Below are 24,379 nucleotides of genomic sequence, written 5' to 3' on the forward strand. Positions count from 1 at the left end.
GAAATCGCCCTCCTTCCCACGGACACAGACTTAGGTTTGGATGGTCAGTGGTGGGAGTGGAGCGGTCCGAAAGGAAATCTCGACTGCCTCAAGGTCTTGAATCCTTGGTGGAAACTCACGTACCAGCCTATGTGCAGTAGGGGAGGTGCGGTATGAACTGGCTCCGCACCAGAGCTACAGCTTTCCTAAAGCTTTCCTTGTGTATTCTTTCAAATACTATTTTTTACATCGACATAGCCCGGGAGAGCGTCCCCAGGAGAGCTCTGCCAAGAGAGTTTGTGCTCTCCCTTGCCACATTTCTCTTGTAAAGTGCCTATTTATTACCCAGTAACCAGAACAGAGCCCAAACTTGACATTGCCTATATATAGCGCTCTCTGCAGCCCAAGTGTGTCTCCAATCAAAGTCGGAAAATTTGTCCTTATTTACGAACACATTTGCTTCCTTTCACACATGCAGTGGCATATAAAAAACCCTTTTTATTTAATCAAGGCAAAAGTTCAGTCTCAAAGAGTTCTCAGGGGATTAATAACTGCACAAACAAAAGCCTTAAATACTTATCATAGCTAAATGTTTCCCATAATATGCCCTTCAAACATCAGTTATACATATGTATGCATTGGTTTGTGCGGCAGGGTATCAATAGCAGAGAAGAGCTGCAGGGGTGGCTGCCAGCCAGCTCCAAGATAGATCCACTCACCTGTGTCCCCATCCCTGCCCCTCTCTCCCCTTCTTTAATCTGTTATTCCAGAGGCATTACCACCACCGCTGATGGGCTCGGCCTTGACCAGTGAAGTGAAATTGAGTCCAGGAAGAAGGGACGGTGGGAGAAAAGTGTTCTAAGATTTGGGTTTATGTCTCATTACTCTGCTCTGATTTGGTTGGTAATAAATTAAATTAATTTCCTCAAGTCAAGTCTGTTTTGCCTGTGACAGTAACTGGTGAGTGATCTCTCCCTGTGTTTATCTTGACCCATAAGTCTTTCATTAAATTTTCTCTCCCCTGCCCAGCTGAGGGGGGGAGTGACAGAGAGGTTTTGGTGGCAGCACCTGGTATCCACCCAGCATCAGCTCACCACAACGCTGCATTTCCATATGAAATCCAGAAAAACACCATTACACTTCTCGTAGTGCTACACCATCTCCTCAAAATGTAACAAGAGGGCAATTTGGAGAATGCTGTAATTTGACTGAACATTTCTGCAAAGCTATTACCAACTTCAAATACATTTAATACGTGGACTTGTTTAGCTATTTGCAAGTGTTCTTCCTCAAAAAGAAACTTTTCTAAAAGAGTTTATTGTACATTTTCCATCCTCAGTTTTGCAATACAGAAGATATGCCCACTCAGATTTTTTGGACTGAAATTATTTAATGAATAACCAATGATTAACAACAACTTGGATACCAGCACACCTAACTTCACTAATCATAGATAAATTCAAGTTTTCAGTCATTCTGTTTCAATACCATTTTCAGTTCCAACACCCAGTCCGGGTCATCTTCCTCGAAGTCCCTAAAAGTAGGTTTAAAAACATGATAATTTAAAAAGCAAAATACAACTTTATAAATTGTTAATTGCTTTTTTCCCCCAAAAAAATTACCCTGTAATTAGGATAAATTATGTTAAAAATATCAGCACAAGAGACTTACTTCCTGCCCCACTGTGATTAATGAACCAATAGATGTTCTCTTTGGAATTTACAAAAGTAAGTTTTATCAAAAGCAAAGCCAAATTCATATACTAAGAGACTGCAGATGTGTTGATACTGACAGCCTGCAGCCAAACTGCAGCAATACAGGCCTATGTGGTTCACCTCTAGGTGCCACAGTCTGAGAACTACCCCCAAAATATACAAACATCCATAAATCACAGCATTTTTGTTCATACATTGTAAGGTATCAAATGCTACTAGATTTCTATTTCATTATGTAAGAAAAGGGATGGATTTAAATGCTGAGAAAAATACTTTTTTTTGGGGGGGGGGAGGAATGTTATTATGCAAGAATCTCTTTGAGGAACCAAAGAAAACATAAATGCAAGGACATCATTTGGACATACGTGTCATCTTCATCAGATCTAGGCTCAAGTCTCTCAGAATCTACGACAACAGCTTCATGTTCACCATCTACTTCATCAGATGCTTTGCTTTCATCAGAAAGTGGACCTCTTAATATGTTTTCAGAAGCTTTGAAAATACAAAAATTAAAATGTCACCAAAATATTTTATTTTTTAAAGTAAAACTATTAATAATATAAATACAATAGAGTCTTTCTAATTCATCCCCGGTTTGCAGCAGGTTCCAGGATAAGTTGTTACCTATTTTAAGTGGGAAGATAAAGTAGTAAGACAACTGAAATGCAGAATATGTATTTGTGACTGTGGCTGTGCACATCTGTAGACTGCAGTCGTCTTCAGCTGCGCCATCTGACCATGCTGCCCTCAAACCAGGGCACCACTGCCTTAGTGAAGGTGGATCTACCTAATGGGGCTACAGTGCATTTCCTGCACCTCCCTAACACACACACACACACACACCACACAGCTTAGCAGAAGGGAGGACACAGGAGGCGCCTGTGTTTTGACACAACCTCATTCAGCTGTTGAGTTGCATATGAAAATCCATCATGAAGAGCTGTAGTGGAGATGTACAATCACTCATGAAGGCCAAACCTGGTTTTTTGAAGTCCATGTTTCATTTGGTAAACTTAAAAAACCCAAAATCTAGCGTGTTGTGATACGAATTCAAGTGCACTATCATAGGGGCTATGTGTGAAAAAAATAAAGAGGAAAAAGCCTTTATTAATAAACCTGTTTGCAAAAATGTTTGCCCAGAAAATGGGGATTTACCTGGTTTATAAATTGTGTATGTTTTAAATGCTAAGCTGACATCTGCATTGCTGAGCATGTTCATCAGGGTCTGAGGAGGTTCCTTGTTCCACTGCTTCCGTGGCTTATTTTCACTGTAGTTTATAACACCACCACCTGGGTATAAAAGCATTCATAAATGCTATTTAGATAAAATTGCATTAGCAGTGTGGGTCACACTCAAGAGAGAAACACAGGAAGAAAAGGTGCTCCATCTGTAGCATCACTGACCTCTCAAAAAACTGAGGTTGACACTGTCAGCATAGAAAGGAAGAAAAGTTACAGAAGGCCACGGTGGAACCACGTGTGGCCAAGGAGCCAGCAGGAACTGGCTGAGGGGTGTGAGGAGGCAGAGTCCCTGCAAACTTATGTGGTGGCTCTGCAAGTCTCACAAAACGAAGCCTGAGGCTGTTTCTGTGCTTTTTAATAGCAGAACACCTAAATACATGCATTCCTCTGTCCACTTTCCCTGCCCTGTGTATAACTATCATCTAACATTCCTACCACAGCTTAGGAATTTTCTGACTACTCGTATCGTGGTTATTTATTTCTGCAGCATTTATTCACATTTACCTAGAATACATATCCAGAATCACATTAAATAACAATTGCATCAGTGTGGGGCATTTTAAAATTGAAGCCTTTTTCAGAAGAAACCTCATGTTAAGTGTTTTAATTAAAAGCTGTTGAGAATGAAAAGTCTCTGCCTCACATCTGCGGTACATCATTAATAGTTGTTGTTACTGGCCTTGTTGTCATTTTGTATGTTAAATGACAACAAAAGTAGAGGTGTAGATGTTCTATGCTCCCAATAGTATGCTGTACTCTAAAGGTTGCATTCTGCACCAAATGAATTCCTCACTGGTACCTCCACAGATGGTGTATTAAGAGGAGGGTTGTAGGATAATTTCTTAGCAATGATTGTAATTGTAGGGTTGCTAATATTAGCTGTGTTTTTCACGACTTTTTGCAATCCTCCTGTCACACAAAAACACAAAGAAATTCCCTTCAGCACAGTGAAGTTTTTGAGTGTTCATTAATGAAATATTTTTAAACTATTTTAACATAATTTTAAACATGCCGTGTAAAGTTTTGGCTTTTAAAATCTGTAAAGAATCACTGACACTACTTGAATTAAAAGCACATGTAATTAAATCTTACTTTCAGTCTCTTCAGGTGTAAAACTGGAAGAAAGCAAGGATGCATTTTCCAGGACATCCAGTACAGTATTGGATATCCTCTTTTCCCATTGCCTCCTGTGGGCGTGTGACAAATCAGTACTTCCTGGGAGGACAGCAGAAGCTGATACTGTAATTGTAACAAAAAAACCCCATGATAACCAGCATCTAACTTGATTCCATGTCCAGACTGCCCCATACAGGCAAAGCAGTACTAAGAAGCACTTAACTAGCAGTGATGTTTGATTCTATGGGTACAAATCTGAACTGGAAAGTGTTCCCCATACATTTACTCTATTCCAAATGTTTTCAAACAGTCATTTTTTAATACTTTGACAAGATAATTTTTAAGGTTTTTTTTAAAAATCTCAGATGAGCACTATGAATCAATGTACTTGCAGAAGTAACTGATGGTGGCATGGTTTTCTTGTCTTGAGTTACCTGAGACTAGTTTGAGCTACCTATTTAAATGGCCATATCACTGACATGTAGATACCAGTACACAGAAGGAAGTCCATCAGCCTTAAAACTGTAAAACTTACCTTCTTGATAAGATTTCTTTTGTTCCCTTGTGCCTTCACTCAAACCCTCAGCATTTTTCCTTTCTAAGGGGCTATGCTTGCTACTTTCATCTTTCCTTCGCTTTAAAAGAGTAAAGACTGTATTAATGTTCTTGTTGTCAAGAAAGACAAAGCAGTAATATTAGCATGGCATTAATTATTTTAGTTTTGCTATAAAATACCTGGCCTAAAGATTGGAAGATTTGAAAACTAAACCACTAACATCATGAAGACAACTGCAATTGCACATTACCTATTATTACACTGTATTTCACACTGTGTGCCCATGACAGACAACCTCAGTTTCTGAATCTAAGCACATATGTAGTTATTTGATGTAATTTGGGGGATTTTTTAAGTAGTTTGGGTTTTTTTTTTTACATTTAAGAACAAAAGCAATATAAATTATTTACATTCCCAGGGAAAACAAGATGCACCTGACTACTAAACTTCTCAGATTGACAGGTTTATGAAAAGAAAAAAACATAAGCCCCAGGGCAACATGCTTTTTAAAAATATACTGAATACGGCTGAGTCAGGCTATGCTGTAATGTACCCATAGGAACATCTTGGCTACCTGTGACTTTATTCTCCTCACTTGAAATCTCACCTGGGCCCTAAAACCTGGTGACAATTACGTCAGACTAGACTGTTTCCACAGCAGCCAGTTCTAAACGTGTCCCAAAAGCAAAGAAAATGGATAAACTTTGGCAGTATCAAAAAAACTTAGAAAAACAAGAGAGGTTTTTTTTGTTTGGATTTTGTTTTAACAGGGTTAGAAGAAAACCCACTTTGGAACAGAACTAAACGTGGGAAGAATCAAAGAGTTAGAATGGTGGGAAACACAGAGGAAAACTACAATTTGAACACTAATAGGCCGATTTATGGTTTAGCATAACAATAATTTTCTGTAAAAACTTTTCTATAATATAGAACATTCTAAATTAGTAAAATACAAACATTTATATTTGCATACTTACTCTATTTTCTGTCTTATTGTTTGAACTTCCACCAACCATGACACTACCTGATACATTAACGAACAGATTCAAGAGTTAACACCTTTAGCAAACATTTGTAGCAAAGTGGTATTCCAGAGTATGACAGCAATGCCACTGAGCCAAGCAACAAAAATTGTGTGATAGCTTCTTCACACTTCTGACAACGTTGAGCTCAATTTCAACAGAGAATCCCTCTACTATTCCATTCCAAATGTGCGCAAATTTTGGTGTAGCTAAATTTATGCAGAAGAAAAATGTCCAACATTCTCGCTCTAAAAATTAATGAATGTAACCTGCTTCACCATTTTCTGGGAAAAAAAGAACTGTCATGTTCAAAATACATGCAATTGTTAAAACTTTTATTTATTTTAAACATGAAAAGCTTATTTCTAGCACAAGCCTTAAGTCTTACAATACACATATTGCAGCTTTGCACTCTACTTAGAATATAATTTACACCCTTCAAGAATTTTTCCATGTAAGTTCAATAATATAAGATTTTGAAATAATTAAAAGTAGATTGGACAGATAATACTAACGTTTTATAGCTGTATTTAAGATCTTTCATTTCCTACTCATTTTGTCATTCCTTACATCAACAAAAATGTTACTGACTTACCCTTTGGTCTTGATGCATTGCCTTCATGTTTCTTGGTTTCCTTTAATACCTGCTCAAACTCATTTGCCATCTGAAAGGTGTATGAAGAAATGCAAGTACTGTGTCATTTTAAACTTCTTCAAATTATTGCATATATTATTGTTAAAAATAGACTCACTATACAAAAGCACTGTTCCAGCTAAAAATATCTAATTTTATTAGCCTCGGGTTAATATCCAACCTTAATTTTCAAAACAAACACTTGTAAAAACTCGAGTTTTCTGATAAGTCTAGAATTGTATGGCATTTAGAATAGGACCTACATAACACTACATTTTATAGTTACACACTAACAAACTACAAATGAAAATGACTTAGTATCTAAAATGTAGATAGTATTGCTTAAATCTAGAGGCAAAGAATATACCATACCTCAGAAGGAAAACAATTTTTTACAAGTTTGGCTAAGCAACCTCTTGAAAGAATAGTACTGGCTGATGGACGATTCTGGGGATTTCTCTTAAACATCTGTTTTATTAAGTAATGAAGTTCATAGGAATAGTGAGATGGAAGTGGATCGTAGGACCCTTTGCATATCTTAAGGATGAGATGTTTCCAGCTATTGGCTTGAAACTGCATTAAAAATAAATTAATATTAGAGTACAGAGTTTAAGCAGAAGGTAAAAAGTAGCTGACATAATTTAAGATAACCTGTACAACTGAAAAGCAGATAGGAATTATTACTATAAATTTATGATTGTTCAGATTTTATTTTTATAGAAATCAAGTTCATCAACCCATATACTTGAGCTCAGACTCAAACTACAAGAGTGAAACAGTAAGCTAGGAAATATGGAGACTCTGATTTAAAAAAATCATCAAAAGTAGGCTGTAAGAGCACAAACATCCTCTTGCAAATCTAGTGTCTGAGAACTTCTAGATACCATGCAGGAAGTTTTCTTGGATTACACCCTGCTGGCTTGGCCGCAGGGTGCCAAGCACCCAAGGAGTGTGTCATCTTCTTGTATCACCTCTGATAGCTTATGCAAGAACATATGTGACCATCACATCAAAGCAGATATGTAACTTTTCAACACTGCTAATAAGGGAAGAATACTCCCCTCCTTGAAATCCCAGCTCTGAGCTCTGCCCCAAGAGCCGTGACACTACCAAAGACTTGCCACAGACCTACTTAGGCTAACACACACCATGCACAGGCTCCCTTATCACTCAGTCACATCAATGTGAACTTCTACACTCTTGCACAGCTGGCACTGGCAGCTGTGGAGAACCTTTTGGTGACACACAGGATGTGAACAATGCTCTCAGGCATATATGTCATTCTTGGGCCTGTCCTTTGCAGGGTCAGGAGCTGGGACTTTGATGATCCCTGTGGGTCCTTTCCAACTCAGAATATTCTGTGGTTCTGATTTCAAGATACAGTATGAGCTCAATGAAAGGAAACTGCTGCTTATAAAAATCTAAAACAAAATGACCCTCAATTAGGATCTCATTTTCCTGCAAAACAAACATATCCTGACAAGGGCTCTCATTTCACCTATGTGTCTGTATAGAGAAGCCAGAGGAAGTTAACATGTAAGAAACGTAGCAACAACACTGTAAAAGACAATGTCCCAGAAATGACAGAAAGACAACCATTCATCAAGGTCCCCACCGTTCCAACAGGAGAATAGTGTTTGGACAGTGACTTGTTTGATTTGAAGAATAAGCAAAGGTGTATCACTGATGCAAGCTATGAAAATGTTTATTGCTTACTACATTTTCCTATACTTGCACACAATGTATTTTCATTAGCAGAGATTTTGAGTGTCTTTGTCTCCATGTCCTGTGATTATCTTGATCCTGTAAAATGCAATGCTCTTGCAACTGCAGATATCTGGAACTAGCCTGGCAGCTGCTGGACTCAATATGCCCAGATCACCTCACTGATATTGAGGAAAATTAACCAATTAAAAAAACAATTGTTTTCTAACAAATTTGAAAATTGAGTCTTCTACAGAAGGGTCCAGTAGGTCCCAAGAACTGCTGAAACAGAAACATATAGTGAAGGAGGCATGGAAAGGGTGGAGCAATACCTCCCTCTTTTGGAAGCAAGCAGCAAGCACTTCAGTCAACTCTATAGTACAGCTAACTGCTAATTAAGTTTCAAGGAATTCCAAAACTTTTATAGCAATAAAGCTGTACTTACCGGGTGTTTTAGAGTGCACAGCTCATACAGAATACACCCCAGAGACCATATATCACTGTAGATACAGAAAGAGATAAAAAGTTTTGAGACAAAAATTACAATGTAGTATCTTGCTTAAAAGTGTGAGATTTAATATGTGTACATAACTGAGCTGAATAAGCTAAAAATAAATGTAAGTAACCATAAAGGACAATACAATTATGTGTTTAACCTCTCCTGTGGAAATGTTCTTGCTTATTTTACCCTACCCTGATATAAAAAAGGATGACTGTCATACAGTTGTAGGCGGCTTTTTATTCCTAAGATGTCTCTTAAGCAATTTGCTCCAACAATATTTATTCTGCACTTGAAAGCCTTTGTATTCTATGGCCCTTAAGTCAGATGGCAGCCACACAATCCTAATTCTGAGAGCTAGAATTCTGGCCCTGCCAAAAAGAGTTCTCCTACTGAGAAAAAAACCCTCATCATTTTTCACCAAAAGTGAGTACTGCCATCTGCACAAGAAGCAACTGCAGCCTTTCTTGCAAGAAGAGCAGGAAACAACTTGAACTGTAGAAGGTTTCTTACCTCCCCTGGAAAATCAATCCCAGTTCTTGCATAAGGACCAGAATAACTGAGCTCTATAAATCTAAGTAATCCATTCTGTGCCATTATCCCTACATAATCAGGACTGCCATGAAGAGCTTAAAAAAATCAACCATCATCCAACCAACCATCCCCAAAAAATAAGACCAGCAAAAAGATGCAAACACGTACCTATGTTTGTGCATATATACACACTTCCTTGTGTGTGTATGTTTGTATGTGTGTATTCACTCTCCCAAACAAACAGAGGTCTGCACACTGGTTTTCAAACTTCGAGGACTAAAGATACTGTGCTCTCAGCTACCTAAGTAAAGAGGAATTTATGCACTACCATCTTAAAAAAATGTAATTACCTCTTTGTAAATATTCTTCAGCTCAGTATCTTCTCTGAAACAAATATGGATAAGCCACAAAGCCAGATTGAGACAGCAATAAAAAACCCATCCATCAGTCAGGCATTATTTGTGACCACTGAAAACATGAGTACCTTTTGTTGTTGTATGGCAGGCTTTCCCATATTTCTGGAGGTACGTAATAAGGAGTTCCCACATAGGTGCAAGCATATGACATTGGACTAATGAAACAACAAAGAAGAAATGCCAGGTGAAAAGCAATGATTTATGAGCTCTGTACTGTTCGTCAACGGTAAAATTAAACTTGACGCCAGTGAGATCAGTTGGGATGTCCACATACTGTGCAAGAAGGCGTGCAGATCCAAAATCTCCCAATTTGACTTTTCCACTTTGAGTGAGGAAGACATTCTGCATTTCAAGAGCAAAGATTAACATACTTAAATATTCTCCTACAAATCTTCTGCAGTTTGGATATACAGAAAACACAGAGATAACTACTTCTGGTATTTTATCTTTGTATCTCCTTTTACTTGCTTCTCCTAATACTTCTGCCAAAAAAAAAAACCAAAAAAGCCCAAACCAGAATGGCTTTATGGGCCTAAAGCCCTAGCATCACTAGCAGAGGAAGAATCAGAGCTTAGAATTGCCTTAATCTCTATGCTGTACTCAAACCAAGGGCCTACTTTCTTCTGAATTTCCCTCTTTCTGATAGGGAAGAGTAGAAAAGAAAAAACTGTGAGGCAAGATATTTGCAAACTGCATAATCCATACACCTTTTTATAATTCTGTAATGTCTTAAATTATATGCAGTCTGTCACAAGCAATTGGTGCTATCAGCTGTGTGGATATGAGGGATATAGATATACTTCAATGATGTTTACACCCACAGTATTACATCATCCCATGCATTCAACAATTTCATTTACATGATATTCTTAGGCCTAAATAAAACCCACAGAACTTAGCAGTCACGGAAAATTATGAAAGAGGGGGTTTAACTTTTGCATGCAGGAGAGTTTATTAATGGCAACAAAACTTGCTCTGTTCACCTTGGATTTTATGTCCCTGTGCAGCACACGTTTATCATGAATGTGCTTCACAGCCAGGCACATCTGCACAAACCAGTGAAGGATCTGAAAAAGAGTAGCTAAGAGTTGTAACAGCTCACTGCTCAACATAATGAATACTTTACTAATAGATTTTTAAAAAATTAGGAAAACAAAAGCATGTTCAGAACATTTGGGAGTTAAAAGTAACTCCAGCCTCCAACCAGCATGAAAGACTGAGCTCTTCAAGACACATTATATTTTAACATAGCAGAAGGAATGTTGATTGGTTGTGTCCAGAAAGCTCTAATAATACATAGCAATAATGAATGCGGAACCACTACCCGGGCCTTTACCTGATGGTCATTTTATAAACAAGTTAACTACAGTTACACAGTAAATTAGCAAACAGAAAAAAAACCCAAACCACCAAATATCAAACAAAAACAAAACTCACATGGAAATAATATACTGTTTCTAAAAGGAAATGTGTTCCTTTTTAAGTACAGAGGAAAACTCTTAAAGGTGCATAGAAAGCCTAAATATTCAATTAGCTGAGGTTTCTGATCCTATCATTTTAACACAGGTGATACTCCTAACTGTAGCAGGAAATAGCTTCTATTCACAAAAACGTCACTTTGAATCTTCTCCTACCTAATTTTATAGCTTCTCTGACTTCTCTTCTAAAAGGAGTTAGCACATGCTGAATAGTTTAAACATTTAACTGCTACCTAAAAAGCAGACATTTATTCTCCTGGTTAGCTTTATTTATCTTACCAGAGTGGTTTGTTTACTTTTCATTTGCAGTACTCTTACTGTGCTTTAAATTCTGTCTGAAGGTTGTGTAAAATTCCTACTTAATTGCATACGAACCTGACCAGTTTTCACACTACCTGAACAATTTTCAGATACAAGTAGCAATTTCTTTTTTTATTCCTTTCAGTCCAATTCTTGTCTTGATCTGCTGGAAACTATGAAAGAAATAATGCTCCTATCTGTAAATTACTTTGTTTCATCAAGATGTTTGCATATCTCTGATTTGGTTTATGCAGCATGCTTCAGTTTACCCCTTGGTTGAAAACGATGTCTTTTCTTACCGTGTCTTCAGGGAAAAAATTTCCTCCTTGGTGTTTAATCTTTTGCATTAGATCTCCATTGTCACAATATTCCATCACTATATACAGATGGCCATCAGCTAAATTTTTGATAATTTAAGAATAATTAATATTTTCATTAGCAGGATAAGTACTGTTTTTTTACTATACGTAATACTTTTTACTAGAAAGCTCTGACTACATGCTATGTCTTCTATGTTACAATAAACATGTATTTTGTTTATAACACATTATAAACAAAAAAAGAAAGTAATCCCTGAGGACTACGCAGCTTCAAACAAATGAAGAAATTTAATTTTTTATACTTACCTTCAAATGATTCTTTAAAGGCAACGACATTTGGATGTTTCATTTTAGCCAAAAGAACAGCTTCCTTCCTAGAATTCTCTACACCAGATGAAGACTGAAAATATAAATACACTTACTATAAATGTCACACTAGCAAGTTTTCACATATACACATAAAGTACCTCACTTTTCACAGAAAAATATTTTTAAGAATTGTTCTTCACTTATTTTAAGTCATTTAGAAACTTTTAAAGTCCCATCTTTTTAATCTATGGTTTATTACTAGCTGAATACTTCTTTGGGTTTTTTGGGCATTTGGTATTTTGTAGGGTTTTTTTTTTTAATTTGAGAGATATTTTCCTACTTCAATTAATAACTTTTTCTATTTTAAAAGTGCAGAACTATATAACAAAGCAGCACACACAGACTTTGAAACAGCTGATAGGCTGCATGAACTCAATATAAAGCGAAGTGCCCACGTGTTAGCTGAGCTTTGACCTCCAGAAAGCTAGTGCCCCCCATTTTGTGACTTTCAGCTTAGCTGAGTGCAGAGAATGTAACCCAAATAACTAATTACCAGCAATAATATGGTATTAATTTCCTCATTAGGCATTGCAGATGAAATCTGCATTTTAGTGAAATCAAGGGCAATCACGCCAAGGGCATCAGGGGGAACAGGGGTTTCATTCTAAGCATCTTCATACCTGCTACACTTCCCAAAATCCCAAAATCTAACCACGTACTTCAGGTAGTACCAACAACATCAGCTCAAGATGTAGTTACACAGTAACCATACTACACAACTGCCTAATACACAAAACTCTAAGCAAAAGTGTTCAGTGTTTCAAAAATACACCCAGAATTCCCATTTTTAATTTTTTTTTTTTTTTAAGTGGTGAGTGAGGTTTGTGTTACACTTACCATTGGAAGCCTGATTTCCTTCATTACATACTTCTGGTCACTGATTTTGTGATGAACTAGCAGAGCTCTGCCAAAGGATCCCTCTCCTAGTACTTTCAACACATTGTATCCTTCCATTCCTTATAAAACCAGTTCCAACACTTTTCTTCAAGTGCCTTCTTTCACAGGATTATCTTCTTAACTTTGTCATGACCTTAACACTTTTAAAAATTTTCTCTTGATATAACCTGCATGAGAAAAAATCCAAACAAAATAACAAGAAGGGGTGATAAATGTGGGTACCTACATCTGTCTAGCATTACCATGACACACTTCCCTGCACTGTTACCTTGATTCTACTGAAAATGAGGCCTCCAGGAAGTACAACTTGAAACATTATAGTGTTATTTCTGTATTTTTAAATTTAAAATGCTAAAGCTGTTCGAAAATGTCAGTAGACTTACAACTTCACATCTTTTTTGTTACCTGCACTCCTGCAGGTGGTTTCGTAACACTAAAGAAAACTCACAGGCATAGTAATAGAAACAAGAAACTTAAAGCTTCCAGTGACAATTCTCACCTAAAACAGCATAAGCAGGATCAAACTGGTGAAAGTTACTATGCAAAGACTTCAACAACTGGAAGATACAGAATATTTTAGTTGCAAGCGACCTACAATGGTCATCTGGTCCAACTGTATGGCCACTTCAGGGGTGACCAAAAGTTAAATTACCTTGATAATGGCATTGTAACAATGCCTCTTGAACATTGACACGTTTAGGGCATTGACCACCTCTCTAAGAGTCTGTTCTAGTGTTCAACAACCCTATCAGTAAATAAGTGCTTCCTAATGTCCAGTGTAAACCTTCCCTCACGTACTTTTGAAATGTTCCCAGTTGTAAATCACTACATTTAGACTACATCACAAGAATCAATGAGGTTGGAAAAACCCTCTGCGATCACTGAGTCCAACCCAAGAGCACCACGTCGACTAGACCATGACAACGAATGCCACATCCACTCCCTTTGTGAATACCTCCAGGGATGGTGACTACCACGTCCCTGAGCAGCCCATTCCACTGTCTAATCACCCCTTCTGTGAAGAAATCTTCCTGATGTCCAACCTACAAGTCCCGCGGCACAGCGCGAGGTTGTGGCCTCTCCTCCACTACTGAGCTTAGCCCCACCCCTCCTAAGAGCTCCCATAGCAGTTGAAACTCACACGTGATCCCGTTTTCTGCTAAAAAAGCATCTCCTGAAGGATTTCTCGGCGAGCAGTGGCTGTTAGCCTTTATTCCAAACGCTGGTGCTATTAAGTGGGTTGGCCATAATTCAAACATCCTCCTATGTATATACCTGAGCACACAGGGTGTTCTAATGGGTTGACGAGCTCTTTTGTTCCTACGGCTCCTTTACCCTGAAGAGGAGCAGCCCAAGCCCGCCCCGAGCCCCTCAAGCCCCGCTGGCGGAAACACCCAGCGGGGCCTGAAGGGGGCGTGTGCGGGTGTTGTGTTCGGACAACTCGCTTTCAAGAACAGAATAAATAGTTTTAGGCCTTAAATAAAGAACAAACACAACTAAATTGATGAGTTTAATAAGTATACCATAGTACAAACTAATACAAACCAACATAAAAAATGTCAGACAGTAAGTAGTGTATCAGACCTCATCTAGGATTACTTGATAATGAACAAAGCTCAGTAACTAAAGAGATTAAACTGTTTTGCTGAAGCAGCCCTAAAACTAGATACAACAGCAAATTCAGCACACACTATAGTAGCTGGCTTCCATTTTCAAAGCTAAATCTTGTCAGTGTAGACATGCACCTACATTACTTTGTTTCCTTAAACTAAAAGATTGAGGGTCTCTAAGCAATTAATAGGAGTTGCAACAAGAAAACAGTAGATATTAGCTATATACCACAATCAACTACTAACATGAAGCATTAGACCTAGTCCTTAATTGAAAATTTAATGAAACAAAGACAGTGTTTAGTCTAGTACTAAACCAGGACAGGATTTGTTGCAATTTTGAAAAGGCAGAAACTTTAAAAGTTTATTTAGTGACTCAGGCAGTCAAATTTCAGCTCAGGCCATCCACTCAAACTGTAGATAGGCTCCTTTCTCAAAGCTGCATAAAACAAGTACCCTTCAACTCCCCTTAAAAAGTATGAAATCTTTAACCCCTCTGTAGCAGTAGCACTACTTCTACTCTTCTATTTCAGCACTTGTTTCTTGCAGAGCATTGCTGTGTTTGTGGATAAACACAGTGGCTTTTGATTCCAAGTCTCCCAGCTGCTCAAGTGAAGAGACACACGAATCTTGATCTTTAACACCCTCAGGCAGCTTGCACATCTTCTCCCGAATGCGTTGAGAATATCGCAAAGGAGTTACGATTTTCAGATCTTTAGCACTGCAGTCATTTGCCTCAGAATGCATCTTCACACTTAGGAAAAAGGAAAAAAAAAAAAAAACAAAAAAACATTACAGATAGGCACACCATCATACAAGCTACTTCTGCAGCAACTAGCAGAAACAGCAAATCACAATTCCTGTTCAACTCTTTCACATTCCCAAAAAACCCATTCCCATAGCCAAAGGAAATGAGCCTCTTCTCATTCATCCAGTTAAAACCAGATGTATAACGCTTTTCTTAGGCAAAATATTTTAACCCAGAAAAACTCCTGAAAAGAGTTTCCAAAGAAAGATTCTTTCCTATTCCATTACGGGGAAACTGTTCTTCTGGCTATGAGGGACAGTGGACAGCTGCCAGGACTCCAACTCCATCAGATGTCAAAGCTGAGCACAACTGAGCACAACTTTCCTAAGTCTGCTATCTTAGAAGAAAACTTATGGCAAAAAAAAAAAAAAAAAAAAAAAAAATGAGTTAGTTTTTTATTAGGGTAATACTAGTTGGTTTATACTGAGGTTACTACCCAGGTTTTGCCTCAACACACAATTAAAATAATTTTTACAGGACAGTTACAGCTTGTTCACTAATTCTGTGTTATATGACATAAAACCTTATCTACATTTGAAAAGAGGAGGAATGGAGACACCTACTTTCTCTTTACTTAGTTCAGTGTAGAACTGCTACTGCCATGTTGGCAGTGGGAGGGAATCCTAAATCTGGTCTCTGCCACAGAAGTCTGGTTACTCTGTAGTGAACCATTCATAAAGCAAAACAGTTTGCATAAATAGAGGAGCTTACTTAAAAATACTTCCTTCTACAGGAAGAGGAAGCAATCCTAAAAATGTAGTTCTTGAGAGCTTTCAACTAAGTATTCATAAGTGCAGTGCCTCCCTGTTTCAACAGGACACAAACAGTACTGTTACTCCAGACACTACAGACTTTCCATGGTTACCTGAAGTAATCTTACCTTTCCAAGTATGGTGTGGTAGGAAGATTGTATCTCATTGAATAAGATGTGTCATTCTCCTTCTCAGGAGAATTAACTGCTTGGGCCATATTTTTTTTCCCATCCTCATTCTGTTCTCTTTCGCATTTTCCTTTCTTTTTTGCCCGTTCTTTAGCCTTGTGCTTTTTATTCTTTTTTGGCAAGATCTCTTCTCTTGGTTTTAAGTCTAAATCAATTTCTTCTTTTTTGATAACTTCACTGCTTTTCTCTGCCCTCTTATTATCACTCTCTGCTTTTTGGTCATCATCAGGGCAGAAATCCTTGAAGGCTTCCTGAACAGGCTCTACAGGTGAATTTGGTTCCTTGCTGACTTCCACTACCTCACTTAAATGAGCTTCTATCACAGTTGCCCCTAAAAATAAAACATTGAAGAAAGTACAGCTGCAATTAATTACAACTAAAGAGAATGTTTTAGAGAGATACCTGAAATCTTAGAGCTTTACATGAGAATAAAAGTTGAGTATGCATTGAGTCTGAGCCACAACAATTTAAGTTATAATAATTTTAGCCACCTTCAAGAACCTGCAACCTGAAAGCTCAGGCTAAATACACATCCTGAGAAGTCGTTGTCTTCCTTTTCAAGTGCAGCAGCTCTCAACAAGTATTTCAGCCGGTTTCTGGGTTCAGATACTTGTCAGGTTATGTTACACTGAAGGGGAATATTTATGGCTACTTCACTTCCAAAATTAGAATATTTTAACTGACACTCTGCCATAAAACCACCACGCTTCTGGTAGTGAAGGGGTTTGTGTCAGAGGCACTGACTTTTAGCTCACAAGAGTATTTTTATTTACTCTTTGATTATCAGGCTGAAATAACTGGATGACACAGCTTTGATAAAGTTAAAGTAACAAGTTTGAATACAAGAGCATCCCAAATCATTTTAACATACCCACTGTTGAAGAGGATTTGCTTAGCCAAGATTGTTTTCAAAGACAATTTAGTATAAAATGATCACAGAAAATTTTCCATGAAATAAAATTTAATATCAGTACAAATAGTTTAAACAGTTCGTGTTGCCTGTCAAATCAGACATGTAACTAGAACAGATTACTCAAACTTACCATTCTCAGAGTTACAAAGACTTTCAGTATTTTTGATTGTATCTACTAGTGTGTGTCGCAATTCCTCTTTGGGCTGAAAAAAAGTTGTACTGTTTCAGAAAGACATTTCCAAAATGAATTATCATCTCAGCTTATTTGATTGGTATAATAGTTACAGGGAAAGTGGAATAGGTCACATGATGTTCATATTACAAATCCTTTATTTAATGCTGTTCAGAATTAAGTCAGAACAAAAGTAAATCCTGTCTTTTCAGTATTCAGTGTGCTAAAGCTGTATTTGATGCTCTGAAATCTTGCTGATATTAAAGCACAGAAATTAAGTCCATCAGTAAATGTAAAATTAAGTTCTATTTTGGGTTTCTAGCGGTACTAGAAGTCTCAGTCTTTAATTCATTCTAGGCAGAACATCATATGGTATTTTGATGATCCTAAACCTTTCTTCTTCAAAGTAGTACCTACAGTGGTTACAGAGCAAACCAAATCCATTATTTAATGGTCAGGTAGGTCATATGGCTCTCCTCCTACTATAAAGGTATTTCATAAAATCAGAAGCAGTTGTATTTTACATGCCATACTTTCATGCCTCTCTAACTGTTAATCTCAGGTATTAATAAAAGTTGCTCACCATTGCTCCTGCCAAAATGGCCTCTTCATAGACAGCAATAAGCTTTTCAAGATGGCCCCTCTGTTCAAGATGCATACAGCAGATCCAATATTTTGCAAGCTTTTTAACCCCAGGAATGCTCTGTATCAGATCTTCCAGCATGGCACGTACTTCATCACCTTGATGCCCCTAAAGTCAACACAAAAGTAGAGATTTAAATGCAGTTGACACATTGAGGTGCTGTAGTGTTGTTGCTTTTGAACTAGAAAGCAAGGGTTTTTTCTGTGGCAGAATTGTGATTCACCTATTTTTCAAAATTAGAATTAATTATACAGTCTTGTAAGTAGAAGGGGTAGTAAGAAGTACAAGCATCTTCAGAACTACTTGAAACAGACTTTTTCAGAAGTACAGACAAGTTTCTGGAAATGCAAACTTGTTATAGGTTAATTCCTTCTAGCTACTCTCATTACATTGTAGTTCTACTACTATTATTACCATTATGGCCTATACTTACTTACTCAGTAGCTCAGTAAGTTAGTAAAGCTTAATTTCTTCAGTTGTTGGCAAAAACTATGATATTGCTTAACTTGGGGAACAATTAGTCCCCTCTATTTGATTCACGTGGGTCTAGCATGCCCATAGGATTTACATGTTGTCAGGACCTATATGATCAGAACTCGGTAGGCAGGGGTCCAAGTACCTGTTCTGTTAACTGCAGGCATTCACTCAGAGTCTTGTTGACCTTTTCGATATCAGCAGCAGAGAGTTCTTGCTCTTCACTTTTAGACTGGGGTCCCAGAAGTGCATATATAGGAGGTCGTCTCATTGCTTTTCCTCTAGATGCCCTCCATTCATCCAGGCGAGCTCTGCATTTAGGAATATTATCAACTAAAATAACAGATGTTTTATCTTTTTTTTACATTGACTGATGCTAATTAGGGTAAATCATGCCAAGATACACTTTCCAGGTAGTCTGAGTCTTCTCCTTTTAATCTCAAGAGGCATAAAGCTACCTTTTAGATCTGCACGGAAATTCCAAAACTACACGTTACTATCTTCTTTAGGTAGCTATCAGGTTAAAACACTTTAATCTCTTCCCTTCCAGAACAAGGACTTAGGTTACAAACCCTTGTTGTCAAAAGAAGGTAAAAAAATGCTTCTGAATTATTCATCTGTGTCACTTTTTTTTCCTCCCAAGCCCACTTCAAACCAGAAAACTAGAAACTAGTCTCTTAAGACACAAATGTTGCGGTGACTAAGTCCACTTTACACCCCCCAAATTACCCTAATCTCTTAAGACACAAAGAGTGGAGAGCAGCCCAAAACAATCCTATCAAACAATTTATAAAATCTGAAACTGATGTGAAGCATAATTCAGTTTTAATATTTCATTTCAACTCCACCCCCTAGGCCATCAATTTTTAGTAAATGTGACGTAGTTAAAGGAGCTCTATATGAGGAATATTAAATAACTTTTAAACTGTGAATCATATCCCCACCCATTGTCTACGCTGCATTCACTAAACTGAAAAATGTCATTGACAAGTGTTCTCCTTTAGTCTGTAAAGATGGTCCCATCTATATACATCATGCCTCAGTCATTTTTTTTAAACTGTGACATGCAAGTGAAATTAATTTACAGGATTATCTGTCATACTTAAGGCTGTCACAACACTTAGACTAAAAAACAGCTCCAGCAACATCTATTTTTCAACTGCACAGGAAAAGTTGTAAGCCTGGAAAGCTCTTGCAATCAATTTAAATCCCGATTTCTCAGTTTAGGTCTAAAGTTTTAGTCTGTTGTCCTTGGGCATCAAGTCCAAACACTTAGTTCTCTGAGAGTCTAGCTATTCTTGGGAAAAAGGCCTGAATAGCTTCCAAGAGTAATTTAGTTACCTTCTCTCTTCTGCTGACTCTTTTGGCAGAATAGATTTTCTGTTGCCATCCATTTTAGAATTCTGTCCTGATTTTGTACCAGGAGCAACAGAAGTTGATTTTGTTGGAGCTTCTGGTCTTGCATCTTCACAGAAATCTGCACATTTCTTCGCACCCCACACTCTGCGATCAGGATTGCTAGAAGCAGCCTTTGATGGCTGTGGTCCCCTTCCACCAACCACTTTTGGGACTGTTCCTTTCTTTGGTCCTACTGCAAATGTCAGCTGTTTCTTCAGACCAGACTGCAAGTTAGTAGCAGCTTTGTCAGATGGTTTGCTTTGAAATGGCAGGACACCATTTGATTTTACAGACTTAGGGTTGTTTGTGACTTTGATGGTCTTCAGAACTGCATTACAGCTTTTCGTGGACAAAGAATTTGCTGCTTGTTTGGTGGCAGAAGGAAAAGGCTTCTTGTCTGGCAAAGAACTATTTTCCCCCTCGGTTTTTACTGCTTTTCGGAAAGAATTTATCTTGGATTGGATAACTTTGCCACGATATCTGCCAAGAGCTGGTTTCTTTGGTGCACTGATACTTGCATTTTGTTTTTCTGCTATCAAATGCTTCTCTTTAATTCTTTTTATTTCCAAGAAGGCCTTGCTAAGTGATACATGCTGAGATTTTATATCAATAACTTTATTCTTTGGATCTTGATCTTCAAGATTACAGTTTGTCCCTGATAGGCAACTTGTCAGTGGAATTGCAGAAGAGTTTAAAGTGACTTTTGTTTCTGAGCTTACAACTGAGTGGTCCCATGACACTTTATCAACATTCTCTTTATTTTCCTGAAATCAAAAGCAAGTCCATGGAAATGTTAGAAGTACATTCATGCTGCATGTTACTTATTTCCAAAGAGGCTTCCAATGATTTACAGGACTAAAGTGCTTAACAGTAAATGCCAGGTGCCTACAGAAGCAACGTATAAATACTGAGTAGATTATTTGTCAACTACTACTGCAGAATTCACATCAAAAAAATCAAGTAAAAATTGCTTAAATGCTGCCTTGGAAGTAAGAAATAAAACTCCTAAAGCAACTGCTGGCTTTTAACTGCCCAAATTACCTTCTTAGAAGAGTTTAAAAGTAGTTGCTTTAGGCTGTATATAGTCAAAAGCAGTATCTGTTTGCATACCTCATCACTTAAAGGCAGCACCATTCCTCCACTTAGTGTGGATAGCCTACTAACACAAGATAGTGAGTAAAATAGTAATTAAGGCACTAAGAGATGTCACCAGAAGAGGGAGAATTTATCTTACAATTGAGATATAGGATGCTGCAAGCTGAGAATAATTACATCAGTTTTACATGGCTTTACTGAAACTCTCAGCCACATGTTCTCAGCACAACCCCTCATAAGAGGGGTCTTTTCCTCCAAAAAAGATGCTCTACAGCAACAAATTCAGCATTGTCCAAGCAGCAGCTTTTGGAAGAGTGAAATATCCAAAGGCAGGAAAAAACCATGTGAATGACACATGGAAGTCTGAAGGAGCAGACTTTAAGGAAGATGCCCTTGACCTGTAGGAAAACTACACTGCATCTCATTTCCTGGTCTGTCATTGAGGCTTAGTAGTTAGATTTGACAAAGCCTACATAACCAGATCTTGAGTGTGAGGACCCTTATTTTAGGAAACTACGTAGCTTAACTCAACTTTAACACAAGATATTTATACAGAACAAAATATGTCCCTTCAGGAAATTTCTAAGAAAGCACTTTTGTTCTCTCTTTTGGAATTTTTCTCCTTAACATTCAGTTTTGAAGTTCTAAATTTTTTGCTTTTCTCCTCAAGTAACTCCAGGTCTCAAATATTTTGAAAGCCAAACTCAAAACTGTCTACCATGAACACAGGTCTTATGTCTATTTTTTCCTCACCTTTCCCTGAGGACAGGTCTGGAGAAGAATCTCTATTTTGCTATTTCTAAGCAGCACAGCCATTTGCATCTTAATTCCAGGAAAGTGACATGAAATGATACAGGGAACACATTCCCTTAAACTCTGATTAGGTATTGGCATTTACTTCTGATTACATTAGTTTTGCCAGCACACCACTGAAAAACTCTAAACACTTAACAGTTTATTTTGTTAATGGTTTGGCTTTCTTCCAAGTAACAGAAAACTTTTTTACTGTGACAGATGACCTTACTCAGATTTTAAATAACTCCCCCAAAGACTCAAAATGTATCAAAAACCCCTCTGAGATTGCTGAGAAATGTTGTTAAAAATTAAGCATTATTTCAGCAATAATGGTATCCTCTTTAACTCTCTCTCCTGTTGGGTACAAACTGAATAGCAACATGATCCATTTCCTACTGTAATATGACAGTTTCCCAAAAAGCATATAGTAAGCAGTGACTAAAAGTTTTAACAAACCACACCTCTGCACCTGCAAACTTCTCATGCTCTGGAAGTCATACAACATAAATAAATTTAAGTAAGTGGAATGTTGTACCCATAGAAACAGAGTGCCATCAGTATAAGTATCAGTCAAAAACTTACCATTTCTGGCTTAGGAGACGTTGAGAGCTGTAATTTGTCTTGCAGTTTACTGGTAGTCGCTCTCCTAGTTCTGCTACTGCTTAAAAAAAAAAAAAAAACAAAGACATCTTAAATCATGCAACAAAGGAATGTATTTTTAGAGGATGCTCACATGTTTCAGTTGGCAGTCTGCAGAATGAACTCATACTGAAGCATTTCTGTTTAGCTTGTACTATTTCTCCAGCAAAAATAAATGGTTAAGCAACCACTGATCAGAACCCAGGCTGCAAAACATCCCTTCTTACATCATAAAGAGCTGTCTAACAGATTGGAATTTACTGCTGGTGTAATTTCTTATGTTTAAGAATGAGTACCAGCTTGTCTAGTCTGATGCATCTGGTACAGAAGGTCAAGTTTCTAAATGCTGCTGTTGAGGGGAAAAGGGGAGTAGCACAAGAAGCTGAAGCTCAGCTACCGCAATCATGAGAGCCCAGGCCATTTGAGGCAAGTCAGAAGAAGGACACGTAGTTCCTACCACACTGACAGGTTCCAAAACCTTCAGTCAGGTACCAGAGCTGGCATCAGACTACTCAGAAAGTTACAAAACCACCAAGACCAGTATTGACTCCTAGCAACTATGAAAATGTATTGACAACTCAGAAGAAAAACATCTCTGTTTACAAGGTTACAAATCCAAATTCTCCCTCAGGTTCTTTGTGATGTGTTATATAAAAGATGTGGTACTACTGCATATGCCTGAAAATGAACGTTCTAGATAGCAAGTGGTATCTTTGCATCAGATGATCTTACAGAAGCCAGCTGAGATTAAATTGAAGGAACATTAGTGAATATAAAAATAAGAGAATGAAAGCCATAGCAGAAATACTACCTGATCGATGTCTGGTTTTCTTGAATGGGCACACCAGAAAAAGTCTTCTTTCTTGATAGATACTCTTCGACTTTCTGTCGTCTTTGTTCTAGCAGATTTTAAGAAAGACAGACTTGTTACTTTTTTAGCTGAAATATTAATGCCGAACTTTCTTAGTCAAGAAGGAAATGCAATTGGAAAAGCATCTAGACACTACGGATTAAGAAATCTTTAGTTTTCACATCTCAGTATCTTACACGTTCTCACATTTCTTGAGAAAGGCAAAATTCAAGGGATGGTTGAATGTAATTTCACAGCTACACACGATGGCTGGTTTGCTGTATTAAGCTAAAAGAAACACAATTTTGTGACGTGAAGAAGTCCGGCTTGCTCTTATCTCCTGGATGCCTGTCCAGTATTTCACATAGTTACTGTTGGTTCAGCAAGCACACTTTTCACTTGTGGCAGTAGCAAGTATAGCATACATCACAAACATCATGCACATGAACCCAACTGACCATCGGTAAAATCATTTGCTTCTCTTCCACTGTCACAGATGTTAGACTACTGGAAGTGTTAATAACAGCACGAAGTGATCCTGAAAAGGCTCTGAGAACAGCTGTCACTATCCCTCCAGGGATGGTGACTCTACCATCTCCCTAGACAGTCCACTCCCATGCCTAACCACCTCTTCTGTCAAGAAATTCCTCCTAATGCCCAGCCTAACTTCCCCTGGCACAGCTAGAGACCGTGTCCCCTTGTCCCGTCACTGGCTGCCTGGGAGAAGAGGCCGATCCCCACCTGGCTCCACCCTCTTTTTAGGCAGTTCAGAGACTGATAAGGTCCCCCCTTAAGCCTCTTCTCCACGCTAAACACCCCCAGCTTCCTCAGCCGCTCTTTATAGGACTTGTGCTCCAGACCCTTCCCCAGCTCCTTGCCCTTCTCTGGAAAAAGCGTACAGAAGGCAGCGTCCATCACGGGCTTGTGAAGGAGCTACCACAGCTCGTACAGCAGCGGTGCCCCTGCCAAGAGACAGAGCTCGACGCGCATCCCAGAACCTCCCAGCACCTTCTGCTGAAAAAGCGGTTCTCACCGCCCCTCACACAAACAGCAAAGCCCCACCAAAGCAGCTTCCTTGCTTTAACTTGCAGAAGCCGAACCGGTCAGAAAGTAAATAAGCAGAAGAGCGCGGGTCTAGGTCGGCGTCGCACTTGGTGCTTTCAAGGGGATGCCCTTAACGTCAGGGCGTCCCATTTGTCAGGAGGGAAGGCTTCCATCCCAGGAGCCCTATCTGGGGTAGGGAACAGGGTGGGCCGGGGTC

General features: G+C 38.2%; 2 protein-coding genes across 7 annotated transcripts; both read right to left on the minus strand.

Annotated features, from left to right (window-relative positions):
* Positions 1-1,275: 1,275 nt before the first annotated feature.
* On the minus strand, positions 1,276-12,983 carry NEK3 (NIMA related kinase 3). 6 transcript variants are annotated; one of them, XM_017731269.1, is made up of 15 exons: positions 12,722-12,981; positions 11,822-11,915; positions 11,495-11,592; positions 10,401-10,484; positions 9,692-9,759; positions 9,486-9,572; positions 8,414-8,468; positions 6,637-6,837; positions 6,226-6,295; positions 5,586-5,632; positions 4,588-4,687; positions 4,029-4,151; positions 2,850-2,984; positions 2,060-2,186; positions 1,276-1,513 (listed from the first exon to the last, which is right to left on the minus strand). In XM_017731269.1, exons 1-15 carry the CDS (start codon positions 12,836-12,838, stop codon positions 1,447-1,449), a joined length of 1,473 nt encoding a protein of 490 aa, XP_017586758.1. In that variant the 5' UTR covers positions 12,839-12,981; the 3' UTR covers positions 1,276-1,446. The 6 variants fall into 6 exon arrangements, with proteins under 6 accessions (XP_017586758.1, XP_017586757.1, XP_017586759.1 ...); XM_017731268.1 differs by having other exon boundaries at positions 4,029-4,175; positions 12,722-12,980; XM_017731270.1 differs by lacking the exon at positions 4,029-4,151 and having other exon boundaries at positions 12,722-12,982.
* A 1,295-nt stretch (positions 12,984-14,278) lies between these two features.
* On the minus strand, positions 14,279-23,197 carry CKAP2 (cytoskeleton associated protein 2). Its single transcript, XM_008631403.2, has 8 exons — positions 23,080-23,197; positions 22,212-22,290; positions 19,683-20,503; positions 18,487-18,652; positions 17,808-17,975; positions 17,183-17,255; positions 16,080-16,470; positions 14,279-15,145 (listed from the first exon to the last, which is right to left on the minus strand). Exons 2-8 carry the CDS (start codon positions 22,212-22,214, stop codon positions 14,908-14,910), a joined length of 1,860 nt encoding a protein of 619 aa, XP_008629625.1. The 5' UTR covers positions 22,215-22,290; positions 23,080-23,197; the 3' UTR covers positions 14,279-14,907.
* Positions 23,198-24,379: the final 1,182 nt, after the last annotated feature.

Source organism: Corvus brachyrhynchos, unplaced genomic scaffold, assembly GCF_000691975.1.
Source record: "Corvus brachyrhynchos isolate BGI_N302 unplaced genomic scaffold, ASM69197v1 scaffold103, whole genome shotgun sequence".
Lineage (NCBI taxonomy): Eukaryota > Metazoa > Chordata > Aves > Passeriformes > Corvidae > Corvus > Corvus brachyrhynchos.